This window comes from Gavialis gangeticus, unplaced genomic scaffold, assembly GCF_001723915.1.
Source record: "Gavialis gangeticus isolate Ggan-Ray unplaced genomic scaffold, GavGan_comp1, whole genome shotgun sequence".
Lineage (NCBI taxonomy): Eukaryota > Metazoa > Chordata > Crocodylia > Gavialidae > Gavialis > Gavialis gangeticus.
In genome coordinates this window covers 21,166,650-21,189,687 of record NW_017729031.1, presented here as the reverse complement: position 1 = coordinate 21,189,687, position 23,038 = coordinate 21,166,650, and the positions used below count along the sequence as shown (strand labels likewise).

At 39.3% G+C, this 23,038-nt stretch overlaps 1 protein-coding gene across 9 annotated transcripts in view; it reads left to right on the top strand.

The window, feature by feature from the left end:
* Positions 1 to 23,038, top strand: part of R3HDM1 (R3H domain containing 1) — a 188,774-nt gene that overhangs the window by 33,923 nt on the left and 131,813 nt on the right. For 8 of the 9 annotated variants that reach the window (XM_019522485.1, XM_019522483.1, XM_019522481.1 and 5 more), the window contains exons 2-3: positions 15,351 to 15,559; positions 16,346 to 16,556. In XM_019522485.1, the coding sequence (XP_019378030.1) occupies positions 16,386 to 16,556 (171 nt within the window). In that variant the 5' untranslated portion in view covers positions 15,351 to 15,559; positions 16,346 to 16,385. Of the gene's footprint in view, positions 1 to 3,440; positions 3,577 to 15,350; positions 15,560 to 16,345; positions 16,557 to 23,038 lie in introns of those variants that run through there. The other variant, XM_019522482.1, reaches the window with a different exon arrangement.

Here is a 23,038-nt window from a genome sequence, read left to right as displayed (position 1 = left end):
TTCTATTCTTTGTACGTAGTTGCACATTGCATAGTCTTTGCATAAAGCCATTCCTCCTAGCTTTTTAGAGTGTATTACAACATCTAGTGGGGATCTGTTACATTACATGTCTAAGAAGAAATAAATTAGTTTTGGGTAATGGTTCTCTGTATGATACATACATTGTAATTAAAGACTGATATATCTTCCTAGCGTCTCCTAATATTAGGATCTCTAATCTTAATTTTAAGTATTAAGAATATCATAACTTCTTACCTTTTGCTTAGAAAGGAATTGATTGCTCAGTATTCTAATATTTGCTTTAGTTTTATTGCAGTGGAAATAACCAATACCTCCTGCTGACACCAGTGGTTTTGGAATTTGTGGGAATTTTCTGTTGCACTACAGTAGACATCTGATGCATATCTGTACCTTCAGTGAACAATTCCATGCTTTTTAAAAATTGTTTAGATCTGTTTTGTTCCCCATTCCCTCTTGCCCCTCACCCTCTGGTCTCCCTGGTACATAATCACTATGTGCTATAGAATACTTTTTGGTGCTAAATTACATTGACTAAATGTAGCTTTTTTCAGGTTTTGGAAAGGTAAATTTTAAGTTAAATCTTGGGGGGATGGTTTAATCCTTTCCTACTGTCTGTATCTGTAATGACTAAGGATATATAATATAGACATTATTTAGTTGGCTGAAGCTTTTACAAATTGTTTCATAGGATCACTCTAGCTATTAGCTGATCACTGTTAATGTTTAGCCGATAAATGCTTTATGCTGACTTGTGGAGTCTTTGAATTGGCTCCAGATTTTAGAATAAAATTAATATTTTACAGGAGTATAGCACTCTGTGAATTCACTTAAGCGGTATGCAACTACTAGTGTGGGAACATCTTGGTATACATTTTTCCATTTATATTTTACCATGATCATTTAATTCAAAAAGACCTCTGGTAGTGATACCAGTTGGCAGACTTCCTTTCCGTGGCAAGTACCAGTGTCTAATGATGTGTGGCAAGATTTTTTGTGATCCATTGTTGTGGTTGGGACCGACGACTTAAGGTGCCCACAGGTTTCTTCTGCCGGTACTATGAGTACTTATCTTTGGTTTCTTATAGCATAGGGGGCTGCCATTTTCCCCAAGTTGTAGCACATATTCACTTCTGTTATGAACAGTGAGAGAGCAACCATTTTAAAAGAAGACATTATACCTGAAAGAAACTGAGGCCAGGATGTCCTTGAGACTCTTGGGAGATGTTGGCTGTTTCGAAGCAGTTCTTTCTTCATTGAATTCTCTGAAGAATATTTATCTTAGTCCCTCCCGTAAGTGGAACCTCTAGTTCTGAAGATAACAGAAAAAAGACTATTATTCCTAATTCATTCTCTTCCCACCCCCTATGCCAAACTACCTGTTGGGCTAGAGGGCAGGAACCATGGGGAAATGCATTGTGTTTATACACCTGTGTATGTGCTGGTTGGCTTGGTGCTATCATGTAGTTGAAGTGGGATGGAGAAAGACCTTTCTCGAGATTTTCCAAAAAGGTTTTTTATAAAGAGAGTCTATTTGCTTTTATTTGTCCCATCACACTTGAGCATGGAGAAAAGTGTTTTGTTTTGTTTTTTTTTTCTTAGTGAAGGAAGATACTCTATGCAGGAAGAATCTGTTTTTGGGCCAGTTGTACTCAGCAGTATTAATGCTGTGGAGTATAATTGCAGATGATACAAAGCTGACTATGTAGCAGCATATTTCCACTAGTCTACCCACTCTGTAGCTTCTGAGATTGATTGGCTGTGATAGTGATGGACAGCATAATACTTGTCTTCTCCAGACATCTTTTTAGTCCCTCCTCTGCCCATGGATCTGTTGCTCAGATCTTTTTTTGGATGAAGCAATAGTGGGATTGACCCGGTCAGGTTCACAATGGATACAGAGTTCAAACAATAGCAGTTATGATTCATTACTGATGGGGAAGTGAAAGTGTGGCTAGAGCAGGGGCAGGCAATTATTTCGGGTGGAAGGCCGCTTACTGAGTTTTGGCAAGCCATTGAGGGCCACGTGACAGGGAGCCCAGGGCAGATAAATATTAATTTTCTAAATTTTTTATGGGCCCCGCAGGCCAGATAGAATGGCCTGGTGGGCTGCATCCAGCCCTCGGGCCACATTTTGCCCACCCCTGGGCTAGTGTACTGATTATGATACTTTGTAATTTTTCCTCCATGCTGTTTGACTACAATTTAAAAGGGCAGTAGTCAAAGTAATGGCTTCCAGAAGAGGAATTGTGGGAGTCTGCTAGTTGAATCTCCTGTAAGTTGCACTAGGCATCCACAACATGCCATGGGATATGTGCTAAAATGCTTAGTAGAAGCAATGATTAATGAAGACTGAGTTCAGCTCCACACTGCCTTGTTATTTCGGTTTTATGCATGTTAGTCATGACAGCTTTATTGAGGTGTACTACTTCTGGAATCCTGGTCCTCTGATAGTGCAGTAAATGATAGGTGGAGCTTTTCTCGTGCATTTAAGTGTATAGTTGTCCTGTTCTAGGCCCAAACACATCCCCTGTTCCAGAGGTGCAAGAAGCTCTAGTTTACCATTCTGCCATGTATCTCAATTCAGGTTTAGGGTATTCTTAATATATTGCTCGGAAAATCTCTGAGTGAGTAGCTTCATCCAGCAAACACCTTGGGGTAGCATGAATGCTGTCATTAGACATTTGTTCTCTTTCTGAGTCCAGCTGCTGGTATACTGAAGTAACTAATTTCTCAAGAGACATGGAGCAACCAAACTGACATATACTCACAGTTTATTTGCCCCTTGCAATTGAAAATGCAATAAAGAAGCACTTGGCAGTCCAAAAGCTTAGATTTAGCTACAGATTCCAGTTCAATTCATTGGTATTAGGCACTTAAATGCCTTTGTGGATCTGGATCTTAATGTTCAGATATTATTGTGACGAGAGCCATATAAGTACTTAAGAGACAAATAGCATTATTATTTTTTGAGTGTTTCTATACCAATGTTTATGATATAAAATGGAATAAGTAGATTTAGACTGTATTTGTATATGGAATTAGGAGGAAAATGAATACTGCACACAACACTGGTTTCATTCAATATTGATTTTTGGGTTAATTAGCAGGAAGAAAAGAGTTGCATAGTATAAACTTTTTCTGGTGGGAGAGAGTCTGATTGCATGCCCCAGAATTTAAATGGGAAGAACGATTAAAATCCCTACAGCCATTTTATAACACATTCACAGCTTCACAAGGTTTTTGCATCACTTGCTGCTGAATTGCTAATGAAGAGCTCAATATAGCCTCTGATGCATTTAGTTTTTCTGTGTGGTGACTGGCTAGTGTTACTGACATCACAACATACAGCTGTTGATTTTCTATTGTCTCTCAGGCTTCAGCAAGTGCCTTAACAGACTGCTTGAGCAGGTACCTACAAATGCTTGAATTATCCACTAAGTGTATTTGTTCAGTAAGCTCTTAAAAAGGAGCAATATATAGAGCCTTGATATGATACTATGGAAAACCTATCTTCAGTAACTCTGCATAATGAAGCTAAATGCCAGTATGATGCAGGTATGTGAATTTTATAATATAATGTTTAAAAATATTTTGAAAAGAAGCTTTAAAAAGCCTCTACAGACTGGTTACAGCCAATGATTATATTCAATTATATTTTTTCACAAAAGCAGTTTCTAGGCCTAATTCATTAGCATAGAAAATGTAAATAAGCATGTTACAAACAGAGATAAAAATCCTTACGTATCATTTATTTCAAGGCAGATTATTAAAAAAAAAAAAAAAAAAAAGCAGTAATTGTATGGCAGATTGGTTTGATAAAAATAATCTAGCAAGAATAGCATTATAAATTAATACAAAACCAGTGCCAGAATCAGAAAATCATTATAAATGTATCATTTTTAAGAAAAAGGCATGATGTGCTTATAGGTTGCAAAAATGGGGAGAGAACCTGTTCAGTTAATCAGATTTAAAAAGTATTTTTCTTACATTACTGGCCTCTTGTCATTATAGTAAGTAAGTTTAAGTAAAGTTAAAATATTTTCTTTTATAAAGAAACTAATAGATACATGTTTAAACCAGAAATAGACTCTTTCATCTGTCTTCAGCTTGAGGACAGGCTATACAAGACATGATAGATTTATAAAGCTATGCAAGGCATTAATCTCATTTTTGTATCGTGTAAATCCAGTTTAGATGATAGAATCAGGTTTTTTCAGGGAGCGTGGGGATTAGAAATGAGAACTGATAATTTGTTGAAGACTATGTCATTTCTGGGTTGTTGTTGTTTTTTTTTTTTTTTAAGTTGTAGAACTAACAAACAAAGCCCTGAACTATCATAGCTTTATTATAGCAGAAAGCTGTTTAAGAAAATCTAGTGTTAATCAAAGGACATTGGTAGCTTTTTAATTTTTGTTATTCTGCATCTTGGTAATTTTGGCATCTTCATTACCTGTAAATTATATGGGATCAGATAGTAGATGGTTACATTTTTTTAACAAATAGCAAGAGTATGTATGTAGAAGCTCTTACTGTACTTTTGCATTTTATGAGGCTTCTTGGTAAAATTAATTAATGTTGGCCTATAGAAACTTTGTGACTATGGAACAAAAAATAACAGTCTTTCAATAATACAGTAATTTACAGATCACTAAATCAACTTACTATAAAAATTTTGTGTTAAGACCTATGTTTATCATAATTCCTTTGTTTAAATATTTCCCTGAATATTATCTATTTTGGCTGCTAAAATTGATGCACGATCCCTACAACCCCTGAATAAATGAAAGGTTTTGATTTTACTAGAATTAGAATACTATTAAAATCACCAGTTGCAGGACCTCAAAACTTAGCGTGTATGTATATCTTAAACAATTTTAGGTATGTATCCTAATTTTTCATTCTTAGGGGTGGTGGAGAAATGAAGGGCAAAACATGGACTCCTGGGTTTCAGAGTGAAAATGGGATTGTATATAACCATAGCTTCTGTGTCATTTCTTTTTTAACGGAATTGCTATGCTGCCATTTTAACACGTCAGGTGTGGGATTTTTTTTTAATTGAAATGAAGATTTGGGCCATTAGACAAAGCAGATAAATGTTTAAGCTATATTCATTCGGAAAAGGTCACAGGTGGTGCTGACACACATTTTTTAAAAGGATGCATTTCTAAAATATGAATGCAAGAATCAATTTCTGAATGTTTTAAGATTTTAGGTGACACAAATTATAGTCTGAACACAAAGAAGCTTTTTACTTATAATTCTTGCTCATCGAGCATCACCTATTTTCACATAGACTTTGTGAACAATTTAAATTGGATAATACCAGTAATTTTTATTGCATGCAAGGATTAAAAAATGAGTTTTTGTTTTCTGTCTAAAGATTTTACTTAATGTTTTTAATTCTGATGCATTTAAAAATAATTGTAACTGAGCTAAAATAACTATGAGATGAGATGTTTACTAAAATACATAATTTGGTAAATGTTACTATTTTATACAAAAAATAGGAAAACTTTTTAATAGGTTTTTTCCCCCTAAGGGCAGGGTGGTAAGAACTTTGAATAAGCTGTCATGAATATCACTTTAAAACTGACCTGGCTTTACATAGCTACAGTTTAGAATTTTTTCTATCACAAAAATAATACAGGTTAGTGGTATAAGTGTTAATACAGATATTTTTATCTAGTTTTTAATCTTTATTTAAGAAAAGCAAGTGGGGGAAGGAAGCATAGAAAAGAGACAGAGGATGTTTGTTTTAGTAAAATCTAATAAACAAGAATATCTCAAAGGAAGAAGACCTGCAATATTTGAAAGCACACCTTGGCCCTGTTTGGCTTTTTTCTTCTCTTTTTCCCAATCCCGACTCTTGCACAAGAAATTCAGGTTCAGAAAGTATTGTGGCATGCATTATTTTAAAGCATGTATTTAAAGATTATTAGTAGTATAGGTATATAATTATATATGGTAACATGTAACAGCTAAAATCTACTATTTAATTTCGGCCCTGAAGATTACAATCTAAAGGCACAACCAGGTACCCTCTGGCATTGTACCCTGTGCTTGTATTGCATTGTTTGTTTTCTGTTGTTGGTATGTAGCCATATACCATGAAACAGGAGGGTCTTTTAAAGTTCTGGGCCTTTTCCATGGTGAGCAAAAAAGTGTGCATATAAAACAGCCAAAAAACCCCAAAATAGTATTAGGTAAAATAGACAAAAGGAACAGTCATAGTATGAATGGGTAACATGCAATTTTCAAGAAGGATATAGAGGAGCAGAATTATGGATCGGTTAGAGCATAAGAAATGTCTTGAGCTTTGGAAACATGAAAGTCAGAAATATGGGGCTGTAACAATAGAGGAGCTTGGCAGCATAATTGGGGTGTAGGATAGCTTAAAGTATATAATATTGGGTTGGCAATGCAATTAAGAGAGATTAACAAACTTTCAAAATACTAAATAATACTATTAAAATACTAAACACTCAAGATGGGTCATGTATATAAGAACATAAGAAATGCCATTTACTGGGTGAGATTACAGGTCTATCTAGCCCACTAGCCTTTCTCGAATAGTGGCAGACTGTATGCTGAAGGGGTGTGTGAAAAAGGCATGTCCAGAATTTTCTACCTTCTCCCATTGCAGGGTCTAGCAATTGGGGTTGGGAACTTCCAGTTTGCAGGTTATCTACTACGTTCACTACCTTGCCAGCCCTGCCAGCAGAGGAGTTCCCACCTCCTGCTGCAGTCCAGCATCGGCTTAGCCCCACCCCCACAGATGCGGGGGAACAGTCCCTCCAGCCTGGGGCCGGCCCAGGTCTCTGTGCTCCGTCCCAAGCAGAGTCCCGTGAGCCAACTCGGGCCCAGGCTGGAAGGACCGTCCCCCCTCCTGTACCCGTCAGGGTGAGGCTAAGCTAGCACTGGACCACGCAGAGGGCTGGGAGCAGAGATTTCTCCCTCTGCACCAGCAGCAGGGCTCAGGGGACCCTGCCCACTGGGATCCCCACCCCACGTGGGCTGATGCGGGGCACTGGCACAGCCTTGGGTTGGATGGACTGTCCCCCTGCACCGGGGGGTGGGGGCCAGGTGGCAGGGCAGAGGAACCCCCACTAAGGCACAAGGATCCAAACTGGCCCTGAGCTGGAGGGGCTGCTCCCTCTTCCTTCCACCTGAGCATCAGTGACTGCGGGGTGCACACCTGAGGGGAAACACTCCTATCCAGGGATTGGGAAGGGGGCTCTGTTGCCCCACTTCCCCCACCCCACAGGGCTGACAGGTACAGGCAGGACCAGGGCTGCAGAACAGAGGCTTTGCTGCCTCATCTCTGTGATGGCCTGCGAGCAGGGCTGGCCCTACTCAGCTGGAGCAGGCAGCACGGGCAAAGGCTAGCCTGCCCACCCTGCCGGGGGGAGGGGAGGTTGCAAAGGAGATGCAAACCATCCTGGGATGCTGGAGGACTATGAGTTAACTTGAGTTGGGAGGGGATCTGGGAAAGAAGTGTGATAGACTGGTTTAATCTAAATCAGTTAAATATGATACTGCATTCATCCAGATCTATCTTAAACTGGTTTTGGCCATTTTGAAACCTGTTTATATGAGCTGAACTTCTGTTCTGTTACAGGTTTAAACTGGTTTCTGACCACTTAAACCAGTTTGTTTAATGTCTGTCCCTAGTCCAAGGGATAAAACTTCGTCTTGGTTTTAAACCAGGTCTCTAATAGTTTCATTTTATATCCATTTATTCCTTACAGTTTTGAGGGATCATAAATAATAAATCCCTTTCTCTGTGCTGTTCAATGTTTTGTAGGCTTCTGTCGTGTCCCTTCTCAAATCTCTCTTTTTCTAAGATGAAAGTCCTAATCTCCATGCCTCTCTCTGATCACCACTACTGTCTTGCTCTGTACCTTTTCTAGTTCTTCTGTATCCTTTTGCAGGGTGTGGGGACCAAAGCTGTATACTATTCAAGGTGTGGAAGCCCCACAGGTTTATAAAAGGGCATGGTGACTCATTTTGTTTTATGTACAGTTCCCCTTCTAACATTTTATTTGCCTTTTTGACTGCTGCTGAACACTGAGCTGATGTTTTTAACAAGCTGTGTGCAATGACACCAAGATCTCTTTTCTGTGCGATATTAGTCAGAACCGTTTTTCCCCTCTATATTTTATTTTTTTTTCTATCTCAAGATTGAATTTAATAGTTTCAAAAATGTTTAATCATCACTCAGCTGGCTATTTCTGTGACTCCATGGCTGAATGTATGTTCACATTTCAGATTTTTTTTGAGTGAATTTGAAACAGTTTTCAAGGTAGGTAAGTGGAAATAATTGAAGGCAGGGCTGTCATTCATACCAGCCCAGGTGTTGGATACAGCCCATAGAGCCCTATCTTTTGGCCCAGGTCACTGCCCATGGGTTTTGAACTAAATTTGTGACTTACTGTGGCACGTGCCAAACCAGTCCCACTCAGCCATTGCAGGTAGTACTTGGAGTTGGTCCATGCTGCTGGCTGCACTCCAGACTGGTTCTGGGAACATGCTGGATCCAGCGCATGGGGCTGCTCTGTAGGCTTGATCTGGCATGAGGATTGGTTCAGGGCTACTCATTTGGCCACAAGGGTTAATGCCACTGCTATTTGCTGTCCTGCTGCTGGGTTGTATTCTGGCTGTACCTGCACAACGACTCTAGGAGCCATTCTGACAAGCCCCATGGGCAGGATCTGGCTGGTGGACTGGATGTTTGACACCGTTGCTTTAAACAAAAGAGAAAAATGCACCCTGAGTGCATGTGAAAAAGAGAGAAAATGTCTTTCCTAGGTAGGATGATGATTTTATATCCTGCTTGTTAGTCAATATCCTTTATCTTGGGTGCATTGGATCCCATTTCCTCAAAGTGGCTCTTGTGGGCTCAGATCAAGTGTAGTCTATGCTTACTTGGCAAGGGAAACACCGTGACCATGGAGGCGGTCTTCCTAGTTGCACCGGGGGAAACTGTTCTCCTGGCACGGGGACAGTATCTGCCAAGGTAATGTATAGTAAATCTCCCACCTAGCTGCTGGAGTGGGAAGGTCTTGCCTTTAAGTCCACTTTATGAAAATGGGAGACTCCTCCCTGGCTTGCCCCGGGGCCTTACGAATGAGGGCAAGCAAAACTCAGTTGCATCTGAACCCCAGCCCTCTGGGCTTGGGCCTGCAAGTAGGATGCCTGCCAAAAGTTTTGGAAACATCTGAAGCCCCAGATGGGGGTGGAGATTGTTTGCCAGCAGTAGGGCCACTTATGGTTCTGGACTGACTCTCAGATTTGCTATTTGTTTGGAATGCGGAAATTAAAAAAAAAAATCCTCAGAGTGGCTGTTTCTCTGATCAAATGGGAGGGGTAATCTCGTATATGGAGAAATGTAGAACAGCCATATAATCATTTCTGCAAAACACTCCAGGCTTGATTAAATTCCCTTTTCATAGTAGCCTTTAGCAGACTCATCCAGGGCAAGCTCATTCATAAATGTTTGGAATTAGTAGCCCAAGAGGACCCTTTCTATGAGCTGAAAACACTTCGTGTTTATTTGCTTGCTTTGGCCACATAAGGGTTACTAGACAAAACTGTTGTTTAAAATTGGTGTCTAGGAATGGAGAAATACAAACACATTTATCTGCTTGTTGGTATTCTTTATTACCAGATAAAGAATCTAAATGAGTCACCCAGCACACAAGAAGTTTGTATCCTAATCCTCCAAAATAATGCATTATCTCTTCGTTGACCTCGCTGTCCGTTCTCACTGATAGTTTTCAGACAGAAGAGGTTTGCATTGTAAATGAAATCAAAATAACTAAATCATCTATTTCATACCTTGCATTATTTTGGTTCCAGTCTGTGTGAACAGTCTTGTTTTCATTTCATACAAGTATCCACACACTGATTAGAACCAAAATAATGAAAGGTATGAATGACAAATAACTTGGTTATTTTTGCCTTCATTTATCACATAGACAAGCTCTAAGTTGCAGCAATATTTGTGGTTACCTTCTAATAGCTCGGAAGACTTTCATTCCTTTCACTGTCCAGTGGCACTGTTTGTGAAGAGTTATTTAAACTATATAATAATATAGTAGAACCCAGACGGTTCACATTTGGATAGCTTGCAACCCACTCGGTTTGCAGTGGGCTGCCAACTTGAGGATGAGCCATGAAGCTATTTAAATGCAACTTCAGTATCTAAGGATGCTCCTTTTCCCCTCACCTCTAGCACCTCGGTAGTCCCATCCAGTAGTCTGGTGTGCTGGTTCACACATCCTCACCTTCACAAGGGCGAAGGACCCAAACCCAAAGAATGATCTAGGCTTTACTGTATGTTACCTTTAAACTGAATGTATCAAAGTGATTTACAAACTTTCTCACATAAACCAAATATTGTGCGTAAACATTCTTCACTTTGCTAGGTCCAGAGATTCACTACAATGCCTCAGTCTGCAGCGTGGGGGCAGAACCGGTCCCGTCAGTCATGTCTCTGCCCTGGATTTTTCCTGTGAAGAGTTCCAAACTTGACGTACCATTTCAGGCCAGCAGTTTGGCACAAAATGTGTCAGCTGTGTCCTAGGGCTGGAATTTGCTGTTAGGAGAGATTGTCCACTCAGTTCTGCTTCACACCATGATGTGTACGCAGTGACCACCGCTCCTGCTTCACTGCTTTCATTGCATGTTTCACCAGGGAGTTTGCCTGGCTTTGGACTGAGTTCATGTATCTCATGCAACCAAGTCTGGTGGTGGTTGCATCACCATCTCCTCCTCTTCCTCAGGTAGGGAGGCAGGTAAAATTGAAGGAAAAAAAAAGGCTCAATGAGCAAGCAGCTCTTCCCTTTTTACAAAGATTTGGTTGCGGGGTGGGGCGCGAGGGGCAACACTGTCAGCAGACAGAAAAAATCAGGGCTAAATCCAAAGAGACTGCACCAGTCAATCAGCTATGCTTCTGAGAACAGATCTCAGCTGTCTCCTCCCCTTGGGCTGTCAATCGACAACACTACCCAACACTGCTAGTACTGCCAGTTCTGTAAAGAGCAGTAAAAGCTTTTGAGCTCAACTCCCTCTCCTTGCTACTGCATCTGTAATGGGCCTCTATGGAACATTATGTCCAAAACAGCAACCTTACAAGTTAAGAAGATTCGCTCAGCCTGAGAAGATTAAAGAAATTGCCCAGAACAAGATTGCTTGGCAAAAACTGACTTCTGCCTTTTGCACCTTTATGGTTTAAGAAATGGATTGGATTGGAGAAATAGTCAACTGAATTTTGTCAGTGTATAAATGTTGAAGCAGAATGCCAGTTCTGTGCAGTATTGTTCTGCTCCTTACTAATACTACCTAGATTTGAAACCTTGCAACAGGTGTGATTTATATTTTATCTTCTGTAGCTACAATCTCTAATCGGATGTTAAAATTGGAAGCCTTTTCTAATAGGAACTTGTATTGTGTGTTTTAGACGGGTAGTCTTCAGAAGTCACCTGGCATTCATTCTCAATACAAAATCAAGAAGTATTTTTCCTTCTGCTAACCAGCAAAGTCTGTTTTTTGGTTTTCTTTGAAACACCAGATCAATTCAGGACAGAAATATTGTGTTTCTTGTACACAAGATTTAATATTAAGATCTTGTACACAGTCACATCACCATCCTGTCTTTTTAACCCATATAATTTCCTTAAGAGAATTCTTCTTCACCTCTTCCTGCCTAGAATGTGGTTCTCAACCTTTTTAGGCTCAAGGCATCCCTTGGAAAATGCTAGATCTTCGTTTTCACTCCTTTTGACTATAGAAAAATACTAGAGCAATTCTTCTGTAGCAAGGAACTTAGAAGGACCACAGCAAGTCAGAATGTTTTTAACACTATGAATTCCTATTTGAAGTGGTCTGGGTTTATCTTTTGAATTATGTTTGCACACTGAACATTGTGTAGCACCCCATGGTACCTTTGAAAGGATCTTAAGGCACCGCAGGGTGCCAAGGCAACCTGGTTGATAATCACTGGCCTGGAAGAAAAAGGAAGCTTTTTATATAATACTTTGTCTGCATTTAAAGGGTGATCCCATTTTCTACTTCTTAGTCAAAGTGCAGTGAAAATGCCACTGTAATGAATCAGTGGGCCTTAGCACATTGCAAAATTGGAAAACATATCTGTTCTTACCTGAATACGTCCTTCTTTCAAATAAGGTCAACAGATCTGGAAACGAAGTAGAAGTGGCATTTGACATCCAAAGATGTTGGTTTCTTTCACTGGGGGAATTTCCCATGCTGTAGAATGAGAAAAATGTGCTTTTTCTTCAAATGTATTCCACCTGTGTAAATTAGGAAAGTAAGACTGAATTATCTTGATTGTAAGATATTTCAGATATAAGGATTTCAGGGCAATGAGGTTTGAAGTGGGCATTTCTTTTCTCCTAGCAACTAACTGGTCTGGTTCTAACCCCAAGCTGCAAGCTGGGTTAAGTACTCTTTTGAAATGGGTTTGTGGACGTGAGTACTCAACAAAAGGAAATTTTCAGGTAAACGTGTATGTTTCCTGTTTATGTTCATTCTACTGATATTTAAACCAAGTAAAGCAAAAAATGTGTGCTTTAGGCTAGGTGTATACATGAAATATGCATTAAGATATCAGTTGATTTATATTTTTTAAACTAAATTGTGGAGAGAGCAAGGAACTATATATTATTCCTCAGGTGTTTGATCATCTGGTAGGTAATCCAGACTACAACATTAAATTCTGTCACTAGCAATAAGGGTTATATAATGAAGCTTGTATAGATTATAAAAGATTAACATATATAGAGTAGAATCTGCATGTTTTAAATCAGACTACAGGACCGCTTGTACACGTGATTGTGGGTTTAGTCCCAGTGCGGGGGAAAAGCAGCCCCTACCGCTACCGGCACTCCCTTGTGCAGCCGCTCGGAGCCTGCACAGGGCTGCCCTATGTCTGCCCTGCGCTGCCCAATGGGGCAGGTCAGAAGCGGTGGTGATGCGGTGGAGATGCTGGGAGATGGAGGGGAAAGAGGGGCCGCTTTCTCCCCACGCTGAGCAACAGTTTGTCCCCTGCCACCTCTGTTCAGCCCACATGGGCAAGCACGGGGCACACGGGGTCAGGGCTGCATGTGCTGGTCCTAGTCTGTACCATGGGGTTGGGGTGGGGGGGGAACTGGGAGTGAGATTCCCAAAGTTGTTACAGCCTCTATGAACAGAAACGTTGTTTTTAGATCCTGAATTCTCCCAAGTTTGCTCTCCAGCTTAAAAAGGTGATGTTCTTGCAGCACTGGCAAGAATGGATCTCTTTGTATGTTTTCATTTTGCTTTACCCTTCAGGCAGAATTGTTACTCTTAGGTTCCTGATGTAAATGGAACAGTGTTGTATGGGAAAGTTGGACAGGGAGGCAAGAGGAGAAGCAAGGTTTAGTTTTCTGCTTTTTTTTAAACTTTGGTGTATTTAAATCCTAACCAATGTACTTCAGTGGCCATTTCTCAGAAACAAAAATGGCCTGCCCTAAAAGTAGATAGGAGCCTTTATTGCTAGTATAAACCTATTATAGAAATTACCAATACGTACCACCTCTCGGCTGCACAGCACATCAAATCTCATAGATCAAGCATAGTCATAGTTGGTCAGAGGCTCCAGGTACTATCAGTTCAACCTGTTGTACTTCTCTGGTATCACTACAGAGGAGTGGCTTCAGTGTAACATCAGGGGACAGTTCGCTGCTGATCTGCTTCCTTTCAGGTGGTCTGCGTAAAATCAGCTCCCCAACCACTTGTGATAATTAAAAGATCCTTTAGCATTTGGGGGAGGGAAGGGATACTCATTCCAGTGCACTAGACTACAGTCCAGTTTGGAAATGTTATAGTCTCTGAACCAAAACTCTTCTTGGAGTTTCTGTTGGATACACTATTCGTTTTTCTTCTTGTTCTGAGCTATTGTGACGTTTGGCTGTGTACGGTTTTAATGGCTGTTCCCTTCCAGCCTGGAGCTTGGGTGCACCCCAGTGATGGGTGAAGAGATTTCAGTGGATGTAGGTGTATACCTTACTGTGTATGCTGTCATAGTATTTTTGTAATGATGTGAATCAGAAAGGACATACCTCTATGTGTGGAACAAGTTTCTTTTTCCTCATGATATAAGGCATTCGGGCAGAATTTGTTGACTTAAATGTTTCTTTTCCATTGTTATATTGACTGTTGTAGTCGCCTTGCACTAAGGAAGTAGTACTACTAAATCCACACAGGTGATGCTGTACCATTAAAATTAATTTTCACGATAGGTTGTGTGTCCAGGTTTGTCATATATATCTTTATTCCCAATATCCCTAGTGGCTTGATATTTCAAAGTGCTAAAATCCTACTGAGTTAAGGACACTTAGTGTTTCACAAGAGAGGAATTCTGCAATTTCTAGGCTTTGGCCCTATATATTAAGCGAATCTTCAATCACTTGGTTCTAGCGGGGACTTTGCTCTAGAAAATATTCTTTGTGTAGAAATACAATTCTGCATCTGCGTGTTTTTGTGTCACTTTGTCCCTTGGTTGATTCCCTAGAATTCTCTGCTTCTTAGGGAATACAGTACAGCGCTCATCTTCAAATGTTGTGTTTCAGGATGCCTTACTTAAGTTTAGAAGACAACATTACTTTTTCATGACTTAAGCACTTTTTGCTGTCTGATTCCACCATGTTCACAGGTTGTATTTGGTTTAGTGCTCACTTCCTTCTCATATCTAGCACTTCTAATTTCAACTGTGAGTGGTGTTATTTCTTGATGAGATGACTCTCTGAAAAAGGGGTGATGGGGAACATTCACATTTTTTAGGATTTGTAAATCTTGACTGAAGGATAATCATGAAAATGTCCTTTGTAGCAGAAGTTTTTGGCCTTTGAATATGGATGCATGTGGTACTATTACACAATTAACCAGGAGGGGGGAAAAAAGAACAGTGCTACAAAATGAGTGCTAATACTAATTCGTTTCATGAGTTCCAACAATCAAGAACTACTTCTTTTTTCCCCAAGTCTTCCTTATAAAACAATCCTTTATTGTACATTTCGTTCCAGAAAGAATGCCATGGGTGCATTATTTTCATCACTGTATAGCTAGTAGTACTGTTAAAATGATTCTCTAGTTTGTGTTAATTTGTGTATTGAAATTGATTGGTAAAAATCTTGGGGTGGGGGGAAAACTGCAAATTTAAAAAGTAAAGTAAATAAGACAAGCACATTGAATCAAAATGAAAACGCTAAGTTGTTATATTTTTTGTTTTAAAAATAGACCTCTTCTTTTCCACTAATGAAAGTTATCAATATTTTTTGTTACTTTAGGCATCTGAAAGGGATGGTATTCTTGAGTCAAGAGAGTATAGTTCAGTCCAGGACTCTACATTGGTGACAAGGACATGGGACTCCTCCTGCCAGATTGCAGATGGTTCATTACAACTGAGATCTTGGTTGACTACTGTGAAAAGGAACTTTGGATTATTTTATTTTATTTTTGTAGAAGAACACACTCCCAAATCTGTAAAATACATCAGGTAACAAGGTCTATGTTTTGTATTTGACAGACTACTCTTAAGACCTTTTTCTGATGGTGTGCTTAAAATCCCTTTGTATGTATTCAGTGGTATAACTTTTAGTCTTATCTGTTTGTTTCTTTCATAAAATGAAACCTGAAGCACCAGTTGTTAGGAAATTGTGAATTAGCAAGATAATATCTCCAATAATTTGTTTGGTCATTGAGGGATTTCTACATCTTCCATGGTTACAGGGTACTATTTTTTCCACCACCCTAATTTCCACTGATGTTTCTCTTCCCTTTCTTCTCTCACTGGAGAGTATTTAATAATTTTGCAGTGACTAGCTTTATTACTATTGACATGTAACGTCATAACTGTAATTTTTTATCTGGAAATAGAATTAGGCAAAATGAATCTTCATTAAATTGATGAATTTTGTACACCAGTGGATTATGTTGGCTGTTGATCCATCATATATATATTTATTTATTTATTTATTTATTTATTTATATATAAAAAATAAAAAATATATATAAAATAAAGCATTACTATAAATAAACGTATAAATAAGGTCTTTCCCCCTTTCAATTACAAAAAATTAACTTTGCATATTGAAACTGGAGTCAGCTGCTGTATCTGAAATGTCCAATTTATTAGATATTGAGAGAGGATATAAAGGATCTGCAGGCATCTACTAGCAGAAACGTGTGAGAGAGAATCTTTTTTAATCGGTCTAAAATGTAGAGTCTTTTTGGTAATACATATTTCTGTACCTATATCTACTTTTTCTTTCTCTTCCTGAAGGCTTCATATTTCCTGTAGAATTTTAAAGTAAGCTTCTCTAATGAGGATGTCTGATACTGTTCCTGTAAAAGATGAAACTGATGGAATGAAGGGTTCAGAAGCAGAATTTGAAGACATAACCCCTGTTGAAAACCTTATAAAATCAGAAAGCCATGAGCAAACTCAAGGAGAAAAGGATGAAAGTTATTCTGACAACAGAAATGATTTGCCGGTAAGAGATTTTTCTTTAATTTTTTTTTTTACCAGTATACCATGTTAAATATGGACCTATTTCTTGCTCTGCAGTCCTATAATTCGTATTCAAAGGCCAAGGAAGCTTAACCTATTTTTACAAAACCAGAGGATGTGAGATGTTTTCTCCATTGTTTTACCAGATGCACATTTAATATATCGTCAGTTGTTTTTTAAGAAGTTGAAGTCGTATGGCCATTTTTCAGTGGAGTAACAATGTCAGCAGTATATCCTTTGAGTACATGTTTGAACTTTATGGAAAGCTGTGTTTTCCTGGGCATAATGCAAGAGCTCACTTTCTTTCATTGTTTTTTTTATTTCCCCGTTGTAGAATCCAGACTAACATTGTTAAATTCAGCAGTTTATAGTGAAACTGTTTGTTTTGTTTGGCTTTTTTTTTTTGTTAGGTTTTCTAAGGCTTTGTGATCGTCAGTTGTAGAAATGAGGGATGTGACTAGGTTCTGTCCTATTTTATTTAGTATCAGAAAACAACATGATTTTAAAATGTCCACATCGATTTTTTGCAGGGGTGACAGCTTGAGAGCCACAAATATCATGGGAAGCTTCTGTGTGTAGCATGGGTCAGATCAGGAAAGAGACAGGGAGCACAGCAGTAGATTGGGCAGGGAGCGGAAAGCAGAGCAGCAAACTAGGCAGGGAACACAGAGGAGGGAACAGAAAGCAGTGCATCAGCTTGAGCAGAGAAAGGAGATCCACGTGACACTTGAGCAAGGTGTGAAGCTAATTTACATGACAAAAAGGTGGCCTTCCTGTTGTACAGAATGGCTGTATAACAGGCGACTTTGGTTTAGAGCGCAATGCAGGACTGTGAATTGCTTGTCTGGTCCAGGGTCAGTATTGCACAGTCCAGCTACAAATTTGGCTTCTGTCTCCCCAGACGCCTGGCTCTGCCAGGCACGTACTTTTGTGACTGCCAGTGGGTGGCAGTTGCAGAGCAGGAAAGTACTTTCAGAGATGGCAGCAGCAATTTTTGAGTGAAAAGAAGAAATGAATTTGCAGACAAGCCTGTCAGATGAGACCAAAAAATGGATAGGGGCTTGTAATGTTGGCAATGGAACGAATGCCTCTCTAATACTGTAACGCAGCGGTTGCTTCTGCCTAACTGCTTTGCAGAGAGCAGATTCTTCACCAGATTCTTATTTGTGACCAAGGAGCTGTCCTCCAGCTGCATTTGATTGAGTGATTGTTATAGTTAGCAAGCTGATCCTTTGGCAAGGAGACTTCCAGGAAGCAGATATTGGAATAGTGGAGAGAGGCTGCTGGGCCGTATTGGTTTGCCTTAGTCAGTTTAGTAGCTACAGGTCTGTTTTATTAGTTGCTACTAATATTTAAGTAATACCAGAGACTGCTGTCAAGATCAAGATCTAGCTATGGTAGATTCTCAGCAGCATCTACCGTATGCATTCTAAAATGATGGGAAGGCGATAGATGGATGCATAGATAGGTATGCGCGCACGCACGCACGCACACACACACACACAGAGTCTTCTTACTGTAACTCAAGTGCAGTTGAGGAATAAAACTAGACGAACTAGTAAGAGAAATGCTCCAAGAGTGTCATAGAATGTCTTATAATCAAAAGATTGTTGGAAAAAAGCTCATTTTTGGTTTTCTGATTTTCTAAATGGAGGTTTAATGAGCTTTCTGTAGCTATAATACTCCTAAGAGACAGTCTCCTAACTCTTCATTGTACACATTTAAGCCACAGCTTGGCAAATTAAAATTGCTTTGCTCAGCATTCCAGTACGAGGCACTGCAGACCGGGTGGGTTTCATTTCCGAAGTGGAGGTGGAGTCTAACTTGGTTGCTTTGTCCCATTACTGCTGTGCTGGACAGCACAGACCCCAGTCCTTCTGAAGAGTATTTTGCAGTGGAGAGTCAGTCTTCCCCCAGTATTACCAAAAGCCTTTCTCCCTAAGTCCTGTCTCAGCTGCCCAGTGTGAATGTTCAGACCAGCTGGTGTGCTGCACATCAGTTAAAACAGGGTAATTAGCTACAATATTATTGAAAGACTATAATTGTTTAAGCTGTGTAGTGTATTCACTGTCCTCACTTTTCTCTTCTACCTTCCAGTGTAATTACCAGGTAACAGTCAATTTAACCACTTGGGTCCTGTTCTTGCTACACTTCCGCAATGGCCCATGATCATTCAACTGTCCAGAACTATCCACGTTGGGCTTTGTGCGCTGCAGGGATTTTGTTCCGTTAGCTTTGCCTGTCCCCATTTCTGGAGTCCAGGGGAGACATTTTGAAACCTAAATTATCATGACACCGGAGGACCAAATACCAGATAATTTTTAGTTGCTGTATATTTATAATTGATTTGCACCTGTACACATTGCTGTAGGTAGGATTTGAATAAGAAAATGACTCATCAGTCTCCTCAAGAGCACATGAATAGTATTGCCAGGCTCCTCAAGTAGGGTATGAATAATGTAATCAAATGTAGTGAAAATGATCAGAGAAGATGGCTGATTCTGTGACTGTCATTTATTTTATTATCTCTTCACACACTTCCCCTCTTATTGCCCCTGCAGCTCTCCCAGAGTTTTCAGGCTGCTTGCTTCCTTCGTATTCTTATTTGACCTTTTGTGCCTGGCATCCTACTGGCTTCTCTGTTCTGTGTCCTGGTGCATCAGGGATTCCCGAGCCATTCTCATCTGCTCTTAAAACCCTCCTTTAATTTTCCAGTAAAGTAACATTATTGTATTTATTTGTTGTAAATCAAATTAAGAGTAATTTACTTCATGGTTTGGTTAATGCTGTTTTCTGCCTCATCTATTTAGATAATGGCAGGGACCATCCTGTTCTGCATAATACAGATCAAATTGTCTGTTCCAGATATTATGTTTTATGTATGCTGCATAAGAAATCCACTCACTGTTTTAAAGAAGTTACATGGTATGGCCTTGAATTTGTGATTTAGGAAGGCAGTTGCTTTCTGAATTGCCCATCTCTTCTGTAGTGACTATTAAGTTGTGTTTCAGCAAATTTGGAAATGAGAGGCACTCCTGTGAGGAACGTGGTTATAGAACACTATCGTGATATTCTGACTTGTGACCGAACAATTTAAGTGAACTAGTAGCACACAAGATTACACAGTAAAAGTATTCTCTGTGCCAAATTTTTCCTGTAATTACTCTTCTAGTAATTCTGTCAAAGCATGCTAGGAACAAACTGTGAGCAGTAGGAAAAATTGATTATTCATTTCTCCTTCATATTGTAGCAAACCTCCAATCTACAGTCATAATATTATTTAGTAATTATGCATTTATTAATGGTGAAAAATGTTCTGTATGGATTAACAGAGAGATGGATACAGTCTCAGTCCTAAGGAACACGTGTGATAACCAGTTCTTTGCCTGATACTGCCTGTGCTAGTATCCCATCTTTCAGACTGTATGGCGTTATTAGGTATGTTTTGAAAAGCTGTTTCTATGATTTTTCATATTGGCAAATAGATTTTTTTAATACATTAGTTATTATTAAAAGAGGGACCTGCCTATTTTGTATTTAAGGAGTCTCACATAGTGCACAGTTTGTCACATTAAATATATTGCTATCTTTATATTAAAAATAATTACTAATTTGTGGATGTGCTTTCTTGTTACTATCCAGTTACTGAAACAGGGCTGAAAACTCATTGTCTGACAAGCAGAGAGAAATGTAGAGGAAAGACTGTTGCTGGAAATTGGGGAAAGAGTACAGGGTCATTAGGCAGTTGGAGTAGTAACAAGCAGTGCAACAAGTGATAGAGGTAACCCGCACAGGTAGGGATCCATGACACTACATAATAAAACAAGACAGATGATATAATACACATGTGCATAATGTGTGCACATCCACTTAATATGCACATCCACAAGTATATAACATAGACGAGATAATTATAGGTCCATTTGGGGTTTATAACAATGATGCAACTCCCACGATCCTTTGACAGTTAGATGACCTCTTTTTTAACGAATGGCGCATTCTCTGTCCTCCCTTCTCTCAAGTATAACTGCTATACCTTGCATTGTTATGCGTCAGTCAGATGCCCTTGACATCAACTGCTCTCATCTCCTACTGCTCATTTTTTGTTAAGATTCCTGTTTGTTTGGGTTTTTAATTCATCTACAGAATATTTTTTTTTATGAAGGCTGACATCAAGGCTCCCATTTCATGCTGTTTAATGCCTATCAATGTGTTTTTAGTATAAATATTCTGAAATCACAGCCATTTTCTCTGATTAACTGAATTGGACAAAAAGACCAGTGCATGCATTCTTAACACTTTTTTGTTCTATGTGCCAAATTAAGAGCCCACTTTTTTTGGCTAGTGCTGTACAGCATTGTGCACTGTTACTTTGTATGTTCTATTTTGTCCACCGTCTTTGTCCAACCTGACTTAATGACATGGCAATGACTGCTATAGAAGTGTTTGTACATTACATTCACATGATATTTTTGCGTGCAGGCGTGACCCTTACATTCCTGACTGTCTTAGTCTTGGTGTCTTATAGTTAGGCTAGAATTCACATTTATGCGTAGTCATGTATAACAGTCCCATCTATTACTATTTGCTCTTATCCCTTGATTCATGTGCTTGTTAACATGGCATCTGAGTTATCTACCTTCCCTATCCCCATTCTTAAAAGTTAGTCTGTCTTAGAATTACTCTGTTCATTTTTATTGCCTTTCTAGCAATCTAGGGTATTTAGTTAAATTCTGTGTGAGCAGAGAGAAGCAGACTAGATGAGCAGCTGTTCAGTAACTCATAGTTATATTTTGTATTTGGATTCCAAAGCCTTGCTCCTGAAGCATAATGGAAAGCATAATAAGTATGCACCTGAAACATAATGGAAATGTTAGCTCCCATGCAGAGTGTACTTTCGTGGTACTGCTACTATGAAAGAGAAGGAAAGCATGCTTTACTTAAAACTATGCCAAAAAGGAGCTTGAACAAGATACTCAAGAAGCTGCCCCCCCCTCCCATTTTTCCTTTTTTTTTCTCGGTTTATTGTAATTCATTGCTGTTGCTAGCTTAATCGAATACGGAACGTAATCAGTTGTGTGGGTAGCATTTCCAGAGCAGACTATTCAGTTCTTTGTTGTTATCAGTGTCTTTGAAAATGCAGGTTAACTAACTACTAACTTCCTGGGATATGGTTTTATTTTGCCAGAACTGGTTTATAGTTTTCGTAAGTGTTACCCTGTCCTGCCTGAGAGGGTTAAATTTGGAATACATACGGGTAACTGGGAAAGGATTTATCTGAGGGAATCCTCAACAAATGAAGCTTGAATAAAAATAGGAAGATCTATTTTAAAATGTATAACTTCAAAAGCTTATTGACCAAATGGTTGGAAAACATTTCTAGTTTGCCTAAATGTAAGAGTTTTTAAACGTTTCTTGTAGTATATGTGGCTATATATGACCATGTCATCAGTACATATGTTGCCTAGGTAGTCTTCAAGTTCTGTAGCTTTTGTAAAATGTCGTTATATCCTCTGTTCAAAAGCTATTTTTGAACTTTGTACATCATCAATTTACTCATGAATCGCAAGAAGGATTGCTGTGACAACCAGAATAACAATGCTCTGTAGAAGGTCACCATTCACTCCTATATTTCTCCCCCTTCTTCCATCAAATGCTGCACTAATTATGGCACTAGTCCTTCTGCAAACTTAAAACAAGTTGAATTTGTTTGAGGAGAAATTACTCTAAATCCTGATGATAAATGGATGTTATCTAGGTCCATCTTGTCTACATTTTTCACTGTCCAAGAGATGCTACAGAAATATGTAAGGTGGACATGAAAGGTTTCATGCCTACTCAGTTTTCAATGAGGTATCCAGCTTGCTACATTACAGCTTTCTGAAGATTTATGCTGGAGGTGGGGCATACACAAATAAAACTCCAGTGGGTTCTCAGCATTTTCAGAGTTATGGCACCCCTCCACCATGTTTTTTGAAAGACCCGTGGTGAATAGAGCATAAGTACTTGCTAAGGTTCACATTGGAAGACTGCAGTAGAACAGGGTTTTGAATCCCAGGTCTCTCAAATACTAAACTAGTGCCCTAACCATATGACCACCCTTCCTCTCGTGATCGTTGGTGCTATGGTTAGGGCACTGATCTAGTATTTGAAAGACCTGGGGATTCCAGACCCTGTTCTACTGCCGTCTTCCAGCGTGAACCTGAGAAACTACTTAGGTTCTCTGCACCACTGTTCTCACCTGCAACATAATGGTAAATAGTATTCCCTACCTTTCAGGGGAGTTGTGAAAATAAATATTTTAAAGGGTGTGAGACCCTCCATCACCATAGCATGTATGTGTCTGTAGATAGTTGATGGTCCTAGATTGCTCTGGAATAGCTGTTTAGACTGTTGTTCAACAGGATATTGAGCCACCTTTCTAGGGCTGGGAGTTTAACTGAAATGTAGCATAATAGACTGACC